General features: G+C 41.7%; 1 protein-coding gene across 1 annotated transcript in view; it reads left to right on the top strand.

The window, feature by feature from the left end:
- Positions 1–19,587, top strand: part of hmcn1 (hemicentin 1) — a 489,515-nt gene that overhangs the window by 56,315 nt on the left and 413,613 nt on the right. The window contains exon 2 of the mRNA XM_073063293.1: positions 18,537–18,607. Within this exon, the coding sequence (XP_072919394.1) occupies positions 18,537–18,607 (71 nt within the window). The remainder of the gene's footprint in view (positions 1–18,536; positions 18,608–19,587) is intronic.

Here is a 19,587-nt window from a genome sequence, read left to right as displayed (position 1 = left end):
ATCACTCCCAAAACACTCTTCTGAGCTCAATGAGAGGAAATCACAAGCCAGACAGAAAATAGATTATGGATATGCTCAAATTCTGAAAGAAATGCAGTGACTCCTTACGGCCTCTGGCTCAAAAAGGAGCAGGAGCACTCTAGTGGTGAGGATCTCCGGGCCTTACGTTGGGAGCACATAGAAACTCTGGGTAAGGAGTGCACTTGGACAAACCCCCTGTCCACCTACTCCATCAGCTATGAAAGAGTCTGCATTCCCCACAATGGTGTCATCTGCAGAATGGAAGTAAGTCATCTTTGAGCCCAAGGGAATGCTAAAAAGAAAAGATGTTATTCTTCTGTGAATGTATACATGCCAAATAAATTCATCATCCTCTGTCAAGATCCAGTGTGCCAAACCATTTATCATAACTAAATCAGTTCTGACAGCATCTTTCTTTAATTAAGTGCACAGAATTATACTTGTTATTCTTTAACTCCTGTGTTGTGCGGTTCTTGCAGATGCCCGTCTTGGCCAAATAGAACTTGTCTCCTGTATGTCTTTTTAGTAACCTCATCTGCCCTACTACATACAGATGACCAACCCAATAAATTCTTGGGTTCGAGTTAAATTGACCTTGAGGCCAGTCCCTGTGAGAAGCCCAGAAGCTGTCTAGGTTAGATCACCTTTATCTGGGAACTGGTCTAATGCTCACTTGTCATCCTTGTATAATGGAACCCCAATATCTAGCAGGCAGCAAACATTTTTAATGATTTTTTTTCACTGTCTGAGCAGATATGGACTATAATTTATTACACAAGTTTTCAGAAAACTTTAGCCTTCTGGTGATTTTAGGGACGGAGCCTATTTTAATATAGAATTAGGAACATATGCTGCACATTACATGCTTGATGAAAATTTTTGTATTTTCAATGTAGTTAAAGTGTGAATTCTTGTTATCAGATAACATATTTTAATCTAGTGCAGTTGTCATCATTAGAGCAAACGAAATTGGCCACAACTAATTGTTCATAACAGTGACCTCAGAGAAGTCAAATGGGAAAGGGACAGCATATTGCATCCAAACAAATTCTGTTTCCATCAAATGTGACTAAGTGCAGCTGAATAATGTTGGGCTAAAATTTCATTGATATCTTCACTCCAACCAGGAAGCTCAGCTCTTTTTCTTGAGTGTCTGTATGCTTCATTAATTTAGACAAGCTGCTGCCACTTGCTTGGATTCTTAATGGCAATTCACCTAAATGAAGAAATTACCCTTGTGCTAAAAGTGGCCTGTTGGTAACTCCATTTCCAGGAAATGAAAGGAGAATGAGTTGGGAGACTGCTTGTGAAAATTAATTTGTGGGAGCATCTCTGAACTCCTGGCTTGTTAAGTAGCACAACTGTCTCTAAGTTCGAAACCTGATGAAAATATCACCTTTTTTTTTGGTTTGAAATATATTTTTTCCTTTAGTTTTACAGATTTCAAGATTTCAGGATAGTCGGTGGCTAAAGAATGCCACATTACATCTTCGGTGTTCATTCATTCAGGATTCTTGTCATCCTTCCACTTTAACATCTTAAGAAACGCTGGAATTTTCACTTCCATTGCTTTATCTAGAAGTTCATAGGTACCAAGGTGGCTAAGAAAATTAGAATTAGATGCAAGATTCAGCATTTGGTGGAGGCACACATTCTCTCATCCTTCAATATGAAACTGCAAACAGACATGATGGACTCAGTGATATTATTTCAGCAGCATCAAGTGTAAGAATTTTAAAAAATGAGCTATAATGACTTGCACCCATTTCACAAAGTATCTTTTGTGACTGTGAAGTGGCTTGAACTTGTCTGTAATAAATCTCCTTTTGTTCTTATATAATCTAATTTGAGTAGTTTCCTGCTGATATGATCATCTTGCTTTTGGAGTTTTGTAGTCCATGTTATTTGTGCCAAATGGAAATTAAAACTGTAACACTACCAAGTACATCCTCAATTCTCTTTTCTGATTTCACATCTTTTCATCTGTATTTACTTGATATCCTTCAGTCAGTTCTTTACCTGTTCTGAGATTATCTGGCATATAACTTGGAACATACACTTGTGGTATTAAAATGTCTCCTGAAGTCGAAACACATGCCATGTCAGAAATTGCTCAGTTACTTTTGGATTGCCACTTTGGAAGTTGAGAATCTTATTTGGGAATAATTTTGAAATCCAAGTTGATTACTTTTTATTAGGTTAATGTACAGGTAATTCTCAAGTTTACTCCTGAAGAGCAGTTCCCACTTCTCACAGAATGGAAGATAAATGAATTGAGAATTCCTGTGTACATTTTCTTGTCCCTCTTGGAATGTGACATGAATTGACTTGTTTTCAGTTTACTTGTTCTACAAATCTATCTTCTGCCATCATAACAATATGGGATTAATTGGAATTTCATGGCCCAGGCTCCCGACATTAACTCCTTCCTGCCATGCTTGTAATACAGAAGTTGATTGCCGATATCTCCAAACGTCAACTTCCTATGTCAGGAATTTGTGGTATTATCAACTATTTCATCTCGTTTGTTCTAAGATCTTGTCTGCTTAAGATTATTTCAGTCATTAACTTTAAGGAGTACATAGGAAATATTAATTACACTTGATTGTTGAAACCTGACTTGGCTCTATTTAAGACCTAAAGTCAGTAATACAGCACAGATGGCTAATTGAGTTATTATTGTCACATACTGAGGTACGCTGGAAAAACATGTCTAGCATTCTGTCCATTCTAAGGTAGTACAAGGTAAAAATAACAAAATCCAGAATAAGTGTTACAGTTGCAGAAATGCCATACAGGCAAACAATAATGTGCAAAGCCACAATGAGGTAGATTATGAGGTCACGAGTCCATCTTATCGTACTAGGGGAAGCTTTAGCATTTTTATTTTAAAGATGGTTGGAAACTGTCCTTGAGCCTGGTGGTAGGTACTTTTTGGTTTTGTGTCTTTTGCAGCGTTCTCAGGCTTTTGAGTCAGTGAAGGTGAGACTGGTGACTATGATGTGCTTCCACAATTTTCTACAGTTTCTTGTAGTCATGGGCAAAGTAGTTACCATAATGAGCTTGTGCTGCAACTCAATAGGATCAGTTTAAAAATTGCTGGGGTCAAAGGGGGCATGGCTGATTCTTTAGCCTAATGAGGATGTAGAGACCTTGATCAACTTCAGTGGCCGTAGCATCAATGAGGATGGTCCAGGACAAGCTACTGGTGATGCTCACTCCTAGGAACTTGAAGCTCTTGACATTATCAACTTCAGTGCCATTGATGTAAACAGGATGAAATGCAGTGCCCTCCTCCCCTTTTGATAGGGCAAAACTGCAGTCAGTGGGAGTTGCAGTGTATCATAGGGAAAAAATCTAAAAGGGTGATGAATGCAGGACTGAAGGAGTTATAATTAAATTCACATGGCGTATGGAATCAAGTAGAAGATCTTCTAGTGTAGATAGAGATTGGTAGATGTGAGAGCATCACTGAGTCATGGCTGAAAGCAGATCATAGTTGGGAGCTTAACATCCAAGGAGACACATTGTATCAGAAGGACAGGCGGGAGCTGGGGTGGCTGTAGTCAAAAAATGAAATCAAATCCTTATAAAGAGGTGATAGAGGATCGTAAGATGTAGAATCCTTGTGGGTAGAGTTATGAAACTGCAAGGGTAAAAAGACCCTGATGGGAGTTATATACAGGGCTCAGAAAAGTAGCCAGGATGTGGGCTACAAATTACAACAGGTGATAGAAAACGACTGTCAAAAGTGCAATGCTATGACATTCATGGGGGATTACAATAAGCAGGCAGACTGAGAATATCAGCATTATGAGAGAGAATTTGTAAAGTGCCTATGGTGGCTTTTTAGATCTGCTTATGGTGGAGCTCACTAGAGGAAAGGCAATTCTGGATTGGGCGTTGCATAATGAACCAGATATGATTAGGGAGTTTAAGGTAAAGGAACCCTTAGGAAACAGTGATCATAATATGATATACTTCATCCTGCAACTTGAGAGGGAAAAGCTAAAGTCAGATGTATCACAATTATAGTAGAATAAAGGGAATATTGAGGCATGAGAGAGGAACTGGCCAAAGTTGATTGAAGGGGACAGTCGCAGGGATGATGGCAGAACAGCAATGGCTGGAGTGTTTGGGAGCAATTCGGAAGGCACAGGATGGATGCATCCCAAAGAAGAAGTAATATTCTAAAGGCAGGATGACGTAACTCTGGCTGCCAAGGGTAGTCAAAACAACATAAAAGCAAAAAAGGGGGCACATAATAGATAAAAAAATTAATGGGAAGTTAGATAGCTTTTGAAAAACCGCCAGAAGGCAACTAAAAAAGCTGTAATGATGGAAAAGATGAAATACAAGAGTAAACTAGCCATTCATCTCAAAGAGAATACAAGAAGTGTTTTTTTCAGATATATAAAGAGTAAAAAAGAGGCAAGAGTAGATATTGCTGAAAAATTACACTGGAGGGGTAGTAATCTGGGTCATGAAAACGCTGAATGAAATAAGTATGTATACTGTATCTGTCTTCACCGTGGAAGACACTAGCAGTATGCTGGAAGTTCAAGAGAATCGGGGGCAGAAGTGAATGCAATTGCTAATACTAGGGAGAAGGTGCCCAGGAAGCTGAAAGATCTAAAGGTGGATAACTCAGATGGACCACACCCCAGGGTTCTGAAAGATGTGGCATGGAGATTATGGAGGCATTGGTAATGATATTTCAAGAATCACTCGATTCTGGTGTGGTTCTGGTGGACAGGAAAATGGCAGATGCCATTCCACAGGGAGGCAGAAGAAAGGAAATTATGGGCTAGTTAGCCTGACCTCTGGTTGGGAGGACATCCAACGATTGGTAAAGTGAGTTTTCAGGGTACCATAGAACCATAGAACACTACAGCACAGTACAGGCCCTTCAGTCCTCCATGTTGTGCCGACCCATATAATCCTTAAAAAAAGTACTAAACCCACACTACCCCATAACCCTCTATTTTTCTTTCATCCATGTGCCTGTTATGTACCCCGTAACTGGGTCACTTACCAGCAAAGATAGAGAGGTCCGTTGAAGTCTGATGGTACTATTTTTAACAGTATTTATTGATAAAAATACACAAAAATAATATCAATGCAATCATACAGATAATATACGTCGTCAATACTAAATCTAAAAGCGTGGGTATAATAATAATCAATAAGAAATAGCTCTATCGTTGTCTAGGGGATAATGTATTGTCCGATGGAAATATAAAAGTCACTTTAGTTCATTCCAGCTGCAGCTCTTTGGTTGGAGAGAAAGACGGGTTAAAACTTGCCCATTCCTTTTATGATGTCAATCCTTCGAGAGTCGTTGGGAGTTGATTTCCCCGTTGTTAGCTAAAAACCGTTCTTCCGTGGTAAAGACCACCGATTCTGGGGCAAATGGAAACGGACGCACGTGGTCTTCCACTGGTTTTTGCTATTACGGGATCGCTAGCGTTTCTTCTGGTGCGTCTGAGGGGCTGTTCCCACAGACTCTCTTTTTATCCTGACTCACAGGGTCTCAGGTGTCAATCAGGTTGGGATGAAGCAATCCCTCCACCAACCTCCCCCTCGGTTCATTGCCTGGGGCTTCGATGCATAGTACAGGATGCAATACACAAGTCCGTCTCCAAGAGACAATAGCCGGTATCAATGGGTCCGCCTTTCGGAGGCCAAGACACATTCCAATTCTTTGTGGATTCTGCATGTCTTTCTCTAATTTCCTGGGTCTCCTGAACTGACTTAATAGTGATCTTGCAATTCTCACAAAGGAGGGGGCTACCCCGCACCCTTCGGCCCCTCAGAGCTGTGGCACATTCGTAACACTGTCCAAGAGGCTCTTAAATACCCCTAATGTTTTAGCCTCCACCACCATCCCTGGCAAGTCATTCCAGGCACTCACAACCCTCTGTGTGTAAAAAAAAAACTTACCCCTGTTGTCTCCCCTAAACTTCCCTCCCTTAATTTTGTACATATGCCCTCTGGTGTTTGCTATTGGTGCCCTGGGATACAGGTACTGACTATCCACCCTGTCTATGCCTCTCATAATCTTGTAGGCCTCTATCAAGTCCCCTCTCATTCTTCTACTTTCCTAAGAGAAAAGTCCTAGCTCTGCTAACCTTGCTTCATATGACTTGTTCTCCAAACCAGGCAACATCCTGGTAAATCTCCTCTGCACCCTCTCCATAGCTTCCACATCCTTCCTATAATGAGGTGACCAGAATTGAACACAATACCCTAAGTGCGGTCTCACCAGAGATTTGTAGAGCATGTTTTTTGGGTATTTGGAGGCCTGACAAGTCTGTTAGAATTCTTTGAGGAAATAACAAGCAGGGTAGATGTTGTGTACTTGGATTTTCAGAAGGCCTTTGACAAGGCGCTGCATATGAGGCTGCTTAACAAGGTAAGAGCCTGTGATGTTACAGGAAAGATGCCAGCATGGATAAAGGATTGACTGATTAGCAGGAGGCAAAGAGTGGGAATAAAGGGAACATTGTCTGGTTGGGTACTGGTGACTAGTAATATTATGCAAGGGTCTGTGTTGGAACCGATTTTTTTTCATTGTATGCCTATGATTTGGATGGCTTTGTGACCAATGATATGAAGATGGGTAAAGGAGCTTGTAGTGTTGAAGAAGCAGGGAATCAACAGAAGGACTTGGGCAGATTGTGGAAGTATTGTGAGCAGTTTTGGGCCCCTTATCTAAGAAAGGATGTGCTGACACTGGAGGGGGTCCAGAGGAGGTCCATGAGAATGATTCCAGGAATGAAAGGATTATCGTGTGAGGAGTGTTTGATGGCTCTGGGCCTGTACTTGCTGGAATTTAGAAGAATGAAGGGGATCTCATTGAAACATCAAATGCTGAAAGGACTGGATAGAGTGGATGTGGGCAGCATGTTTCCTATAGTGGGAGGAAATCTAGAACCAAAGAGCAGAGCCTCAGAATAGAGGGACATCCATTTAGACTGGAGATGAGGGTGAATTCCTTGTGCCAGAGGGTGATGAAGCTGCCACCAGGCAGCTGTGGAGACCAAGTTCATTGGCTCTTGATCATTCAGGGTGTGAAAGCTTACAGGAAGAAGGCAGAAGAGTGGGTTGAGAGGGAAAGTGCATCAGCCACGACTGAATGGCAGAGGTGTTACTCCTCCAACCTGAGAGTGGCCTCTTTGTGGTAGTAGAAGAGACCATACATTGACATGTGGGAATGAGGAGTGGAATTGAAATAGTTGGCCACTGGGAAATCACCCCCCCCTCCTCCCGTCCCCCATCCCTCCAGTTGCATACGGAGTGATGGTGCTCAACAAAGAGGGTCCCCAGTCTATGTTGGTTTTACTGGTGTAGAGAGGCCACACCAGGACACTGGATGCAGTAATCACCCCAACAGACTTGCAGATAAAGTGTTGCCTCACCTGGAAGGATTGTCTGGGGCCCTGAGTGGTGGTGAGAGAGGAGGTGAATGGGCAGGTTTAGAACTTGTGACACTGGCAGGAATAAGTGCCACGAGGAAGATCAGTGGTGAGTGACAAGTGGATAAAAGGAATCACGGAGAGAGTGGGTGATCCCTGGGGAAAGCTGAGCTGGGGGAGTTGAAGATGTCTTTGATGACAGGATCCTGTTGAAGGTGGTGGATGTCGCGGAGAATGATGTGCTGGATGCAAAGGCTCGTGGGGTAATGGATAAGGACAAGAGGAACAGCTTCTTCCCCCAGGCTGTGAGTCTAATGAATACCCTGCCACACTGAACTCTCGTATTTAGGACAGCAAGCTGCTGACTGTGCTGTTTATTGTTTACCTATGTTGTGCATTTCACATACATTTTGAATTATATTTTATGAGCCTATTTGTGGTGCATTGTGCTCTGTGCACAGGAATGTTGTTTCATTTTGTTGAATATATGTACAGGCAGTTGACAATAAACTTGGAATTTATCCCTGTTAAGCCGATAGGAAGATCGTGTGAGGGCAGATGTCTGAGATATTGAGGAGACACTGGTGAAGGCAGCATCAGTGGTAAAGAAAGGAAACCGCATTCTTTGAAGACCTGCCCATTCACCTCTTTCCTCACCACAATTCAAGGTCCCAAACAATTATTCCAGGTGAGATGTTCTGGAAAGGAATGCCTCATCCTGAGAAAAGTTGCGGTGGAGACAGAGGAACTGAGAAAAAGGAATGGCATTGTTTTACAAGTGACAGGGCGGGAATAGGTATATTCAAGATATCTGTGAGAGTCAGTAGGTTTATAAATGATAGCAGTAGAGTCGGTCTCCAGAGATAGTGACGGAGAGATGAAGAAAGAGGAGAGAGGTATTAGAAATACAGAAACTAAAATACATTATTTTCTTGTTACTACCTTGATGTAATTCTGTATGCAGTGATCTGTCTGGATGGCACATGAAACAAAAGCTGTTCATTATCTCAGTACATTTGATTCAAAGCTATTCAATCCAAATACTCATCACAAATATATACTTTCTCTTCCCACTCTTGGAGATTAGTGGTGAGGCTATAAGGAACAGCACTGTGCTCACAATTTGTAGAAATGATTGGGATGAGAATGTGCAAGACATGGCTAGTAAGCTTGTAGATGACATTAAGATAAATGGTATGCTAGACTGTGAATGAGGATATCAAAAATTACAAGCAGATCGTGTCTAGCTGAGCAAGTAGGTCAAGGAATGGCACATGGTGTTCAGTTTAGCCAAGTGGAAGCATTGAATTTTATGAAGTCAAACCCCAGGGTAAGACTTACACAGTCAGTGGTATAACAATGGTGAGTTTCCTCCCACATCCCAAAGATATGCTAGTTGGCGAGTTATTTGGCTACTGTGAGCAGTCCTAAGTGTCAGAGGGTGACAAAAGATGTGTATGTGTTGAAAGGGGTGGGGAATTGTGCCATGTGCAGCCTGGGGTGGGGGGGGGATGGTTTAATGGGGATGTGAGATAGAAAGATGGATGATTGATGGCTGATATGGACACTGAATTGGAGCCTTTTTACCAAGCTCTAATATAACTCCATATAACTAATATTACTCCATATAACTACATAAATGAATAAAATGGAATGTTTTCCGTTCATAGCTTAGTAATTGAAATGTGATTTTTAAAATGAAATGGTCATTGGGACAATTTGGTAACTGGAGGGATTCAATAGGAACTTCATGAAAGGAACATAAAAAGAAAATAAGAGAGCAAATAGTATGAAACTGCTCCTTGGTTACCCTTTAGCTTGCAAAGCACATGGAAGATGAACCATCATTTGCTGCAGTGTTTCCAAAATTATGTCATTGTTTCAAAAATATTAACAGAATATAATTTATTTTTTGTAAGCATGCATAAAAAGCTGGATTAAAATCCAAATAGGCATTTGACAAGGACCCCCCATGGTTGACCCAGGAGATTAAGATGCAATAGACCTACAATGACTTGGTCATTTAGATTTGGAATCGGCTTGCTCATCATTGACAAGGTGATGGTGGAAGTGTAGTGTGTTATTGTGGCTGGAGATCAGTGACCAGTTGTGTTCTGCTAGGTTCAGTACTGGCACCCTTTGTTGCTTGTGATAGATATGAATGATCTTGAAGAAAATGTTGCTGGAATGATTAATGTTTGCAGATGACTCAAAGATTGGTGGAGATGTGGGCAGTGAAGAAGGTTTCAAAGGTTACCACATGATTATAGATCATAGAGAAATAGAAAACCCACAGCACAATACAGGCCCTCCGGCCCACAAAGTTGTGCCGAACACGTCCGGTTCGTGTTTAGTTTGGATCAGTTACGGACATGTGCTGAGAAAGAGCAGATGGAATTTAATCTGAGCAAATGGGAGGTGTTGCACTCAGGTCAGGTACAAGGGGAAAATATACAGTTAATGTTAGGATTCCGGACAGCATTGATATTCAGAGGAATCGAAGTCCAACACTGTGACTGACATGAATACTAACACAACAAGATGGGACACCATGGTAGCGTAGCGGTTAGCGCAACACTATTACAGCTCAGGGTGTTTCGGAGTTCAATTCCGTTGCCACCTGTAAGGAGTCTGTACATTCTCCCTGAGAAATGTGTGAGTCTTCCCCAAGTGCGCCAGTTTCCTCCCACAGCCCAAAAACCTATTGGGTAGGTTAATTATTCGTTGTAAATTGTCTCGTGATTAGGCTAGGGTTAATCAGGTTAGTCAGGGGTGGCATGGCTCAAAGGGCCAAAAGAACCTACAGTGTGGTATTGCTAAATAAAATAAAACACAAGGAGATGGGGTGGTAAAGAAGGCATAGCCATGCTAGACAGAGTAGATGTGGAAATGATGGGGGAGTCCAGGACAAGTGGGCACAGCTTTGGGATAGAGGGGCATCCATTTTAAAAAGGGATGCAGAGAAATTTCTTTAGCAAGAGGGTGGTTCATTTGTGGAATTGTGGAAGCCAGGTTGTTAAGTGTATTTAAGGCAGAGCTTGATACGTTCTTGATTGGACATGGCATCAAAGGTTATGGGGAGAAGGCAGGAGAGTGGGGCTGAGGAGGATGGGGGGAGATAAAAGGATCAGCCATGATTGAATGGCAGAGCAGACTCTATGGGCCAAAAGGCCTAATTCTGCTTCTATGACATGGTCTTACCTTAATGGTCGGGGTACTGAGTGTAAGAATCAGCAAGTCCATTAAAATTTAGTTCAGCCACACTTGGAGTATTGTGTGCATTTCTGGTTGTCCTATTACAGGAGTGATCTGGAAGCTTTGTATGTGGTACAAGAGAGGTTTACCAGGATGCTGCCTCAGTTAGAGGGGATGAGCTTGTTACGAAGGATGAACAACTCTGATGGGCAGAAGGATGCAGAGTCGCCCATGCCGCCGCCCCCCCCCCCCCTTTGGAGAATCGCAAATCGCTACTGTTTTGAAACTGCTACCAAGGAAGTAAGAGAGACAAAGGAAATCTGCCAGGGCAGTTGTTATTGATAACAGCTCATGAAAGTTAGTGAGAGAGAGACACAGCTAAAAGGTACCCCATGGTGGAATGGCTCCTACTAACAAAAGAGGAGCGGGAACATTGTTTACTGCTATTGTCTTTTGGAGAAGGATTGTTTACTTGGTACTGTTCTATTCATTGAAACCCCTCAGGGGGCAACCAGAGTGGGCTGGTTTGATGGGTTACATCATCCCAACCTGATTGACACCTGAGACCCCGTGAGTGGGGATAAAAGTAAGGTCTGGGGTAACACCCCTCAGACGTACCAGGAGAAACGCTAGTGAGCAGCAGAAACCCCGAGACAGTGTGGGACATCGGAGACCGAACGAAGGGTCGGTAAATTTTAATTCACAGTGTTTATAGCGAGACCAGTGGGGGCTTGTATTTGTGTCCACCCTTGCCTGGGTGACGAGTCCACCACGGAAGAACGGTCTAGCTAAAGGACGGAGGGGTCACACTTGAATGGCCGCAACAACGACACATCGACGGATCGAAATCATAAAGGAAGGTTGGCAAAGACCATAGCTGTTACTGTTTGCGCGCTCTCTTTCTCTAGTCTCTCTCTCTCTCTCCAACAATTGCAACACATTGACCGACAACTACCGCAGCCTGCATGAACTGAACTGAACTTTATATTTCCATCTGACAATTCATTATCCCCTAGACGACGATAGAGCTTGTTTTATTATTGATTATTATTATACCCGCATTTTTAGGTTTAGTATTGCTAACGTGTATTATCTGTATATTCGCATTGATATTGATTTGTATATTTTTACTAATAAACACTGTTGAAAATAGTACCACCAGACTCCAACGGACACTTCTATCTTTGCTGGTAAGACACCCAGTTACGGGGTTCGTAACAAGCTATAAAGTGAAATTGGATAAACTTGTTTTCTCTTGAGTGTCAAAGAAAACGAGGAATCGGTACATCCTCCTTGTTTTAAATTAAATGATAAGAGGTATAGATAGGATAGAGCCAGAATCTTATTCCTGGGTAGAAATGTCAAATGTGGAGGATGTGCATTTAAGGTGAGAGTTGGAAAATTTAAGGGAGATGTGTGGAGTAAGTTTTCAGAGAGTGGTAAGGGGCTGCCAAGCCTAGTGGTGGAAGCAGATGCAATAGTGACATTTTAACAGGTTTTAAGGTAAACAGACAAATACACAGGGAATGGGGGGGATATGGATCATCTGCAGGCAGAAGAGATTTAGTTTAATTTGGCATCATGCTTGTCACAGATGTCTTGTGTTGAAGGACTTGTTCCTGTACTGTTCTATATTCTCCTGGTTTGGTTTAATTCTGTTTATTTAGCTGTTCTGCTTTGTATTTGGCATGTTGAAGACAGTCATAATTGTTCAAATCATGAATGAAATCCCTATTCTACTGATTATTGGTTTGAAGTTGTATTTTGCCATCCATATAAAGTCTGATATGTGAAGGAGCATTTATGAAGATCGTGAATCATTTTAACTGGGTGTGGAAGGAGAGGGAACAATGTAGGACCTTCCTGATGCAATCCCTCCTGAGGTACTTTGTTTCCCTTTTTGTATCACATTGGCTGCCTTCCAAAATGTTAGGTAGAAGCATCTTGTCAGAAACATGTTAATGTTTTTACCAAGACGAGGTTTGGGATTGGCAGGGGAGATTTGGGATATCATTAGGTGCAACTGTGACCACTTACTAAAGGAGAAACAGGGGTAGTGGCATTCCCTGGAGGAACTCATAACACATTTCTTGCACTGTTAAAGAATTTTTTCTGCTTTCTTGCCTGAGGGTTTCCTTCACACCAGATTTTTATGTGCATGTCACTTTTAGGTGCAATTGCTTGTCTTAGTCAATGTTTAAACACTTTCTAGATCCTCATGACACTCATGGTATTTAAACTTACTTGATTTCCACTAGGAAGACAGGATTTAAAATCCCACAGCTAGGTAGTGAAGGCTTGTGAACCATTCAGTCATTTAAAAATGAAGTTTTAGGGCAGGGGTTCCCAATTTGGTTTTTAATGCCATGGACCAATATTGGGAACCCCTGTTTTAGGATATGAGGTGGGAAAAGAACTCTCCAATGAATGGTAGAGAGAATAAAAGTGATTCCCACCTTTTATTTTTTCCTGAAATCTGACCATGTAGAGATCAAATTGGATATGGAAGGTATAAAGCTGTTTTCTTTCCCCCTTCATACTGACCCACACATGAGGTGTTGTACACACCAGGCTGTGCTTTCTCTGCATGAGACTAATTCAATCATTCTACTGACAAATTTCTCTCAGGTCTCAGAAAACCTTTATTCAGTAAAAGTACCTAATAAAATTGCAAACATGAGCACTTCAATTTCCTGATTAGTGTGAAACATGATGTAGTGAGTCTCTCCATTCAGGAGAAAGTTAAAAGGTCAGATGGCTAGTTGATAATGATAAATGTGCTTGTGGAAAAGTCTGTAGAAAATTAAAAATGTTTTCACCTCAGCTGACCCCTGTAATCAGTGCTGCAAAACATCAATTAGACAGTTTCAATAAGAAAGGCCGAAGATTGGGAGAATCTGAAAAATATTTTCGTGGCTGTTGAAAATTTCATACTCCAAAGAAAATAACTGTAAAACAAATGTCTTGCAGCATTGTGAAGATTATTTTTTTAATGTCTGGAGTTGTCTAATATTTATCATTTGGAATGGTTTCCAAATTTCTGAACATGTGGCTGCTGTCTTAATTATTTTCCCTTTCATGAATCAATATACAAGTGAAATAGATGAATTCTGTTGTTTTGTGAGAGCAGCGTGTATTTTCTGTAATTACTGTCAGTCAGTGCAGCTGTATTCTTTTAGGTGGGCAAGCAACAATTAGTTACAATCTACTATGTGAAATACTGTTGAGAAGTAGATGCGCCAGGCCAGAGGCTCATGAGTTAACCCTCATTAGGGGGTCGGAGGTGGAGAGCATCAGTAACTTGAAATCCCTATCATATCAGAAGATTTGGGACCAGCACCTAAGTGTCTTCACAAAGAAGGCATGACAGCACTTCTCTTTTCTTAGAGGTTTGTGTGGATTCAGCATGTTGAAGGGGAGACACAGTGGCATAGTGTCTAGTGCAATGCTATTGTAATGCCAGTGACCTGGGTTCAATTTCCTCTGCTGCCTGCAAGGAGTTTGTACATTCTCGCTGTGACGGTGTGGATTTCCTCTGGGCAATTGCGGTTTCTTCCCACAATCCAGAAATGTACGGTTAGTAGGATAATTGGCCAGATGGATGTAATTGGGTGGCGTGAGTTTGTTAGGCCAGAAAGGCCTGCTACTGTGTCGTATCCCTAAAATAAAATAAGATCAACAAAATCTTTTCAAACTTTGACTAACTTCTGCAGTTGCACAGTGGAGAGTGTTCCGACTGGGTGCAATACAGCCTGGTGTGGAAACACAAATGCCCAAGAACAGAACAGTCCACAGAATGTGGTGGATGCAGCCCAGATATCACAGGAAAATCCCTCCCCGCTATTGGGCCATCGAGGAGGGTGTGCCATAAGAAAGCAGCGTCCATCATCAAGGACCCCCACCGTCCAAGCCATGCTTTCTTCCTGCTGCTCCCCTCTGTCACGAGGTACAGGAGCCGTCGGGCTCCGTAATGTGGTACCCATCTCAAATCTGAACTGATACCACAACCTGTGGACTTGCTTTCAAGGACTCCACAACTTGTGTTCTCAGCTTTAATTATTTACTTATTCATTTATTTTTATTTGCATGAGTTGTCTTTTCAACATGGATTGCTTGTCAGTCTTTGTATGAAGTTTCTTCATTAATATTTTTTCCTGTGAATGTCTGAAAGAAAATGAATCTCTAGGAAGTATATGGTGATACAAGACACCGGAGTGAAATTGAACCCTCTCCAATGTCAACACATCTTTTCTTAGATAAGGGGCCCAAAACTACTCTCAATACTCCAAGTGAGGCCTCACCAGTGCTTTATAAAGCCTCAACATTACAGACTTGCTTTTATATTCTAGTCCTCTTCAAATGAATGCTAAAATTACATATACCTTCCTTACCACTGACTCAACATGTAAATTAACCTTGGGGGAATCCTGCCCAAGTACTCCCAAGACCTTTGCACCTCCAAGTTTTGAATTTTCTTGTTGTTTAGAAAGTAGTCTATGCTTTTATTCCCTCTACCAAAGTGCATGACCACGCTCTTGCCAGCACTGTATTCCATCTGCCATTTCTTGCCCATTCTCCTAATGTCTGAGCCCTTCTGCAGACTCCCTGCTTCCTTAACACTACTGCCCCTCCACCCATCTTCTTAGCATCTGCAAACTTGTCCACAAAGCTGTCAGTTGTGTCATCCAGATCATTGATATATAACATAACACCGATCCCTATGGAACACCATTAGTCACCAACAGCCAATCAGAAAAGGCTCAATTTATTCCCATTGTTTGCCTCCTGCCAATCAGTCAAAGCTCTATCCGTGCTAGTATCTTTCCTGTAATACTGTGGGCTCTTATCTTGCTAAGCAGGCAAATGTGTGACACCTCGTTGAAGGCCTTTTGAAAATCCAAATACACAACATCTTCTGATTCTCATTTGTCTATCCTGCTTGTCATTTCTCAAAGAATTCCAACAGATTTCTGGCAAAGTTTTCTCTTAAGTAAACAATGTGGACTTTACCCTATTTTGTCATGTGCCTCTGAGTTCCCTGAAACCTCATCTTTAACAGTTGTTTCCAACATCTTCCCAACGGCTGAAGTCAGACCAACTGGCTTATAATTCCCTTTCTTCTGCCTCCTTCCCTCCCTTGAGAGTGGAGTGACATTTATAATTTTCTAGTCCTCTGGAGCAATGCCAGAATCTAGTGATTCTTGGAAAAATCATTACTAATGCCTGCACAATCTCTTGAGCTACCTCTTTAATAGCCCCTGTGTATAGTCCATCAGGTCCAGGTGACTTATCTACCTGCAGACCTTTTGGGTTTCCAAGTACCTTCTCCCTGACACTCTCGAACTTCCGTCATGCTGCTAGTGTTTTCTACAGTGAAGGCAGATGCAAATTATTTACTTAGTTCATCTGCCATTTCCTTGTCCCCCGTTACTACCTTTCCAGCATAATTTTTCAGTGGTCCAATATCTACTCCCGCATCTCTTTTACTCTTCATGTATCTGAAAAAACTTTTGGTATTCTTTGGTATATTGGCTAGCTTACCTTCATATTTCATGTTTTTGCTCATTATGGCTTTTATCTTTAATTATCTTCTGTTGGTTTTTAAAAGCTCCCAATCCTCTAACTTCCTACTAATTTTTGCTCTATTACATACCCTCTCTTTGGCTTTTATGTTGGCTTTGACTTCCCTTGCCAGCATGGTTGTGCCATCTTGCCTTTAGAATACTACTACTTCTTTGGGATATATCTATTCTGCGCGTTTCAAATTGCTCCCAGAAATTCCAGCCACTGCTGCTCTGCCATCATCCCTGCAAGTCTCCCCTTCCAATCAGTTTTGTTCAGCTCCTCTCTCATGCCTCTGTAATTCTCTTTATTTCACTGTAATACTGATACATTTGACTCAAACTTCTCCTTCTTAAATTTCAGGGTGAATTCTATCATATTATGATCACTGTCTCCTAAGGGTTCATTTACCTTAAGCTCCCTAATCATATCCAGTTCACAACACAACACTTAACCCAGAATAACTAATCCTCAATTGAACTCAACCACAAGCTGGTCTTAAAAGCTATTTGATATGCGTTCTACAAATTCTCTCTTTTGGGATCAAAAATTAGCACAAACCTGATTTTTCCCAATCTACCTTTATATTGAAATCTTCCATGACCATCCTCCATTGCCCTCTTGATGTATTTTGTATCTCATTTTGTAATTTGGAGCCCACACCCTGTATGTAACTCCCATCAGTGTTATTTTACCCTTGCAGGTCCTTAACTCTGCCCTCAATAATTGTACATCTCCGATCCTATGTCAGCTCTTTCTGAGGATTTGATTTAATTTTTTTTACCAACAGGTCCACCTGCCTGCTGTTCTTTCAATACAATGTGTATTCTTGGATGTTAAGCTCCCAATTATAATCTTTTCAGCCACAACTCTGATGCCCACAACGTGTAACTGTGTGACAAGAATATCTACCTTATTTTGTGTGCTGCATACATTCAAATACAACACCTTATTCCTGTTTTCATCACCCATTGATTTTGTTCCCTACTCCATCCTCAGCCCTATCACGCGGTTTCTCACTCCCACCCGCACCAAATTAGTTTAAAACCTCTCCAACAGTTCTATCAAACTTTTCCACAAGGATACTGATATCGTTCAAGTCAGACATAACCCACACCTTTTTGTACAGGTCACGGCTTTCCCAGAAGAGATCCCAGTGATCCAGAAATCTGAAACCCTCCCCCGCACCAGTTCCTTAGCTATGCATTTATCTGCCAAATCATCCTGTTCTTGCTCTCACTGGCGCATGGCACAGGCAGTAATTCAGAGATTACTACCCTGGAGGTTCTGCTTTTCACTTTCTATCCAGCTCCCAAAATTCTTTCTTCAGGACCTTCTCCCTTTTCCTACCTATGTCATTGGTGCCAATATGTAACAAGACGTCTGTCAGTGCACCTTCCCCCTTTAGAATGCTGTGGAGCTGATTTCAGACGTCCCTGACCCTGGCACCTAGGAGGCAACATACCATCCGGGTGTCTCTATCGTGTCCACAGAATCTTGTGTCTGCTCCTCCAACTAAGGAATCCCCTGTCACTATTGCATTTCTCTTCTCCGCCCTTCCCATTTGAGTCATGATGCCGGAGCTATTGCCAGAGACCCCTGCTCAGTTGACCACCTCCAACCATATCCAAAGTGGTATACTGATTTTTGAGGGGAATGGTCACAGGGGTACTCTGCACTGGCTGTCCATTTCCTTTCTCTCTCCTGAAAGTCACCCAGGTACCTCCCTTCTGCATCTTGGGGATGATTACCTCCCTGTAGCTTCTAACTGCCTCCTCCTCAGCTGCTTATAGAAGCTATGGGTCATCGAGCTACAGCTACAGTTTTTTTTAAACACCCTTTCTAAGGAGTTGCCGCTCGGTGCTCCTGGTGCAGATGTGGGCGGCTGGAGGTCTGCGGTCACTCTCATTGCACTAACTATGTACTAACAGGAAGAATGACGAAGAAGAAACTTTCCAGATACTTGCCTCACCCAAGCCTATTTTTCCCGAAGCCTGATGAACCAACACTGGTCAACTCACTGAATGATCTCTCCAACAATAGCTGCTTCACTAGTCCCTGCCTTTTATTTGCTCTTGCTAATGAATCGTGATTTGATTGGGCTGCCGGAAAATGCCACAAGCCTGTGAATGTTCTGTGTTAAATCTCACTCATGGACCTGTGAGTTGCTTCCCTTCCCACTCCTGGTTCGATTGGACCTCCACAAACTCTGATAATAAATTTATTTTGAACTTTTGAACAGCGGTATCATTCAATTTAGTGAATGAAAAATCTTGTTTATGTGATGTGGGTCTGAAGTTACCTGCCATTTTGTTTAAATTTTAATCTCTTTTCTTGCAGAGGTTGGACCAGTCACCATCACTACAGATCCAAAGAAGTTTCAGTATGAACTCCGGGAACTATACGTACAGGTAAGATAAAATTACTATAACTTGGCCGTGACTGGTGATCTCTAAAGTATTCCTTTGAGCTCTGAGTGAATGTTCCTCCACCAATGCCCCCAATCACAAATAGCATGAGCTTTAAGTTTTAGGTTACCTTTTATTTAAAAAAAAGGATCAAAATGGGGGGAAAAATTATCATTTTGGAGATGCGTGATTTGTTTGGTACCTGGCTGAATTCCAGGAATATTCAGTGTTTATTCACAGTTGGCATTCAATTTGGTCATTTCCTCCTTGTGCATGTTGGCAAGATTAGAATTGATATCCATTTTAAATCAAACAATATGCTGACTATGTCTTTCCTACAAATGTATAATTCAGAAAATCATTGTGGGGAGAGTTGACATTACATATACCGGGTACTTTTAACATTAAAAATAAGATCATTAAAAATAAGTAAAAGTTGTTTGCTCTCCTTCCACTTTATAGGTAAATTCCCTCAAGTACTATGTTTATATGGAAGGCTGCAGATAAAGTCTGTGGTCACTGTTTAGTTATTTGATGGAGTATCCTGTAACTGGGCCAGTTTGAAGCAAACAGGGCATAAGAATAATCCAGGCTTTTGTGCAGTGAACTTGTACACATCGGGGGCAGGGTCAGACCCAATGTGTTAGCAACACTGACCCAGTTAACAGATGGAAGATGTTACCCCCGAGCAATGTGTTCAAGCAGGTTTTTCCTGAAGTCTGGAAATGCCAGTGAAGAGAGGAGAAGAGCCGACCTTTCCAGTTGGTGACCTTCCACCAGAGCTGGGAAAAGTTCTGGAGCATGTTTTAAGCAAGTGCAAATGTGGTCACGTGGGAGGGAAGTAATTGGTGTATTATTGTCGCATGTACCAAGATACAGTGAAAAGCTTTTGCTTGCTTGTCTTCTAACCAGATTATTCAGAACACAACTACATCAAGGTGAGATGAAACATGCTGAGCTTGTCCACAACTCTCTGCAATTTG

This window comes from Hemitrygon akajei, chromosome 12, assembly GCF_048418815.1.
Source record: "Hemitrygon akajei chromosome 12, sHemAka1.3, whole genome shotgun sequence".
NCBI lineage: Eukaryota > Metazoa > Chordata > Chondrichthyes > Myliobatiformes > Dasyatidae > Hemitrygon > Hemitrygon akajei.
This window is presented reverse-complemented; position numbering and strand designations above follow the sequence as displayed.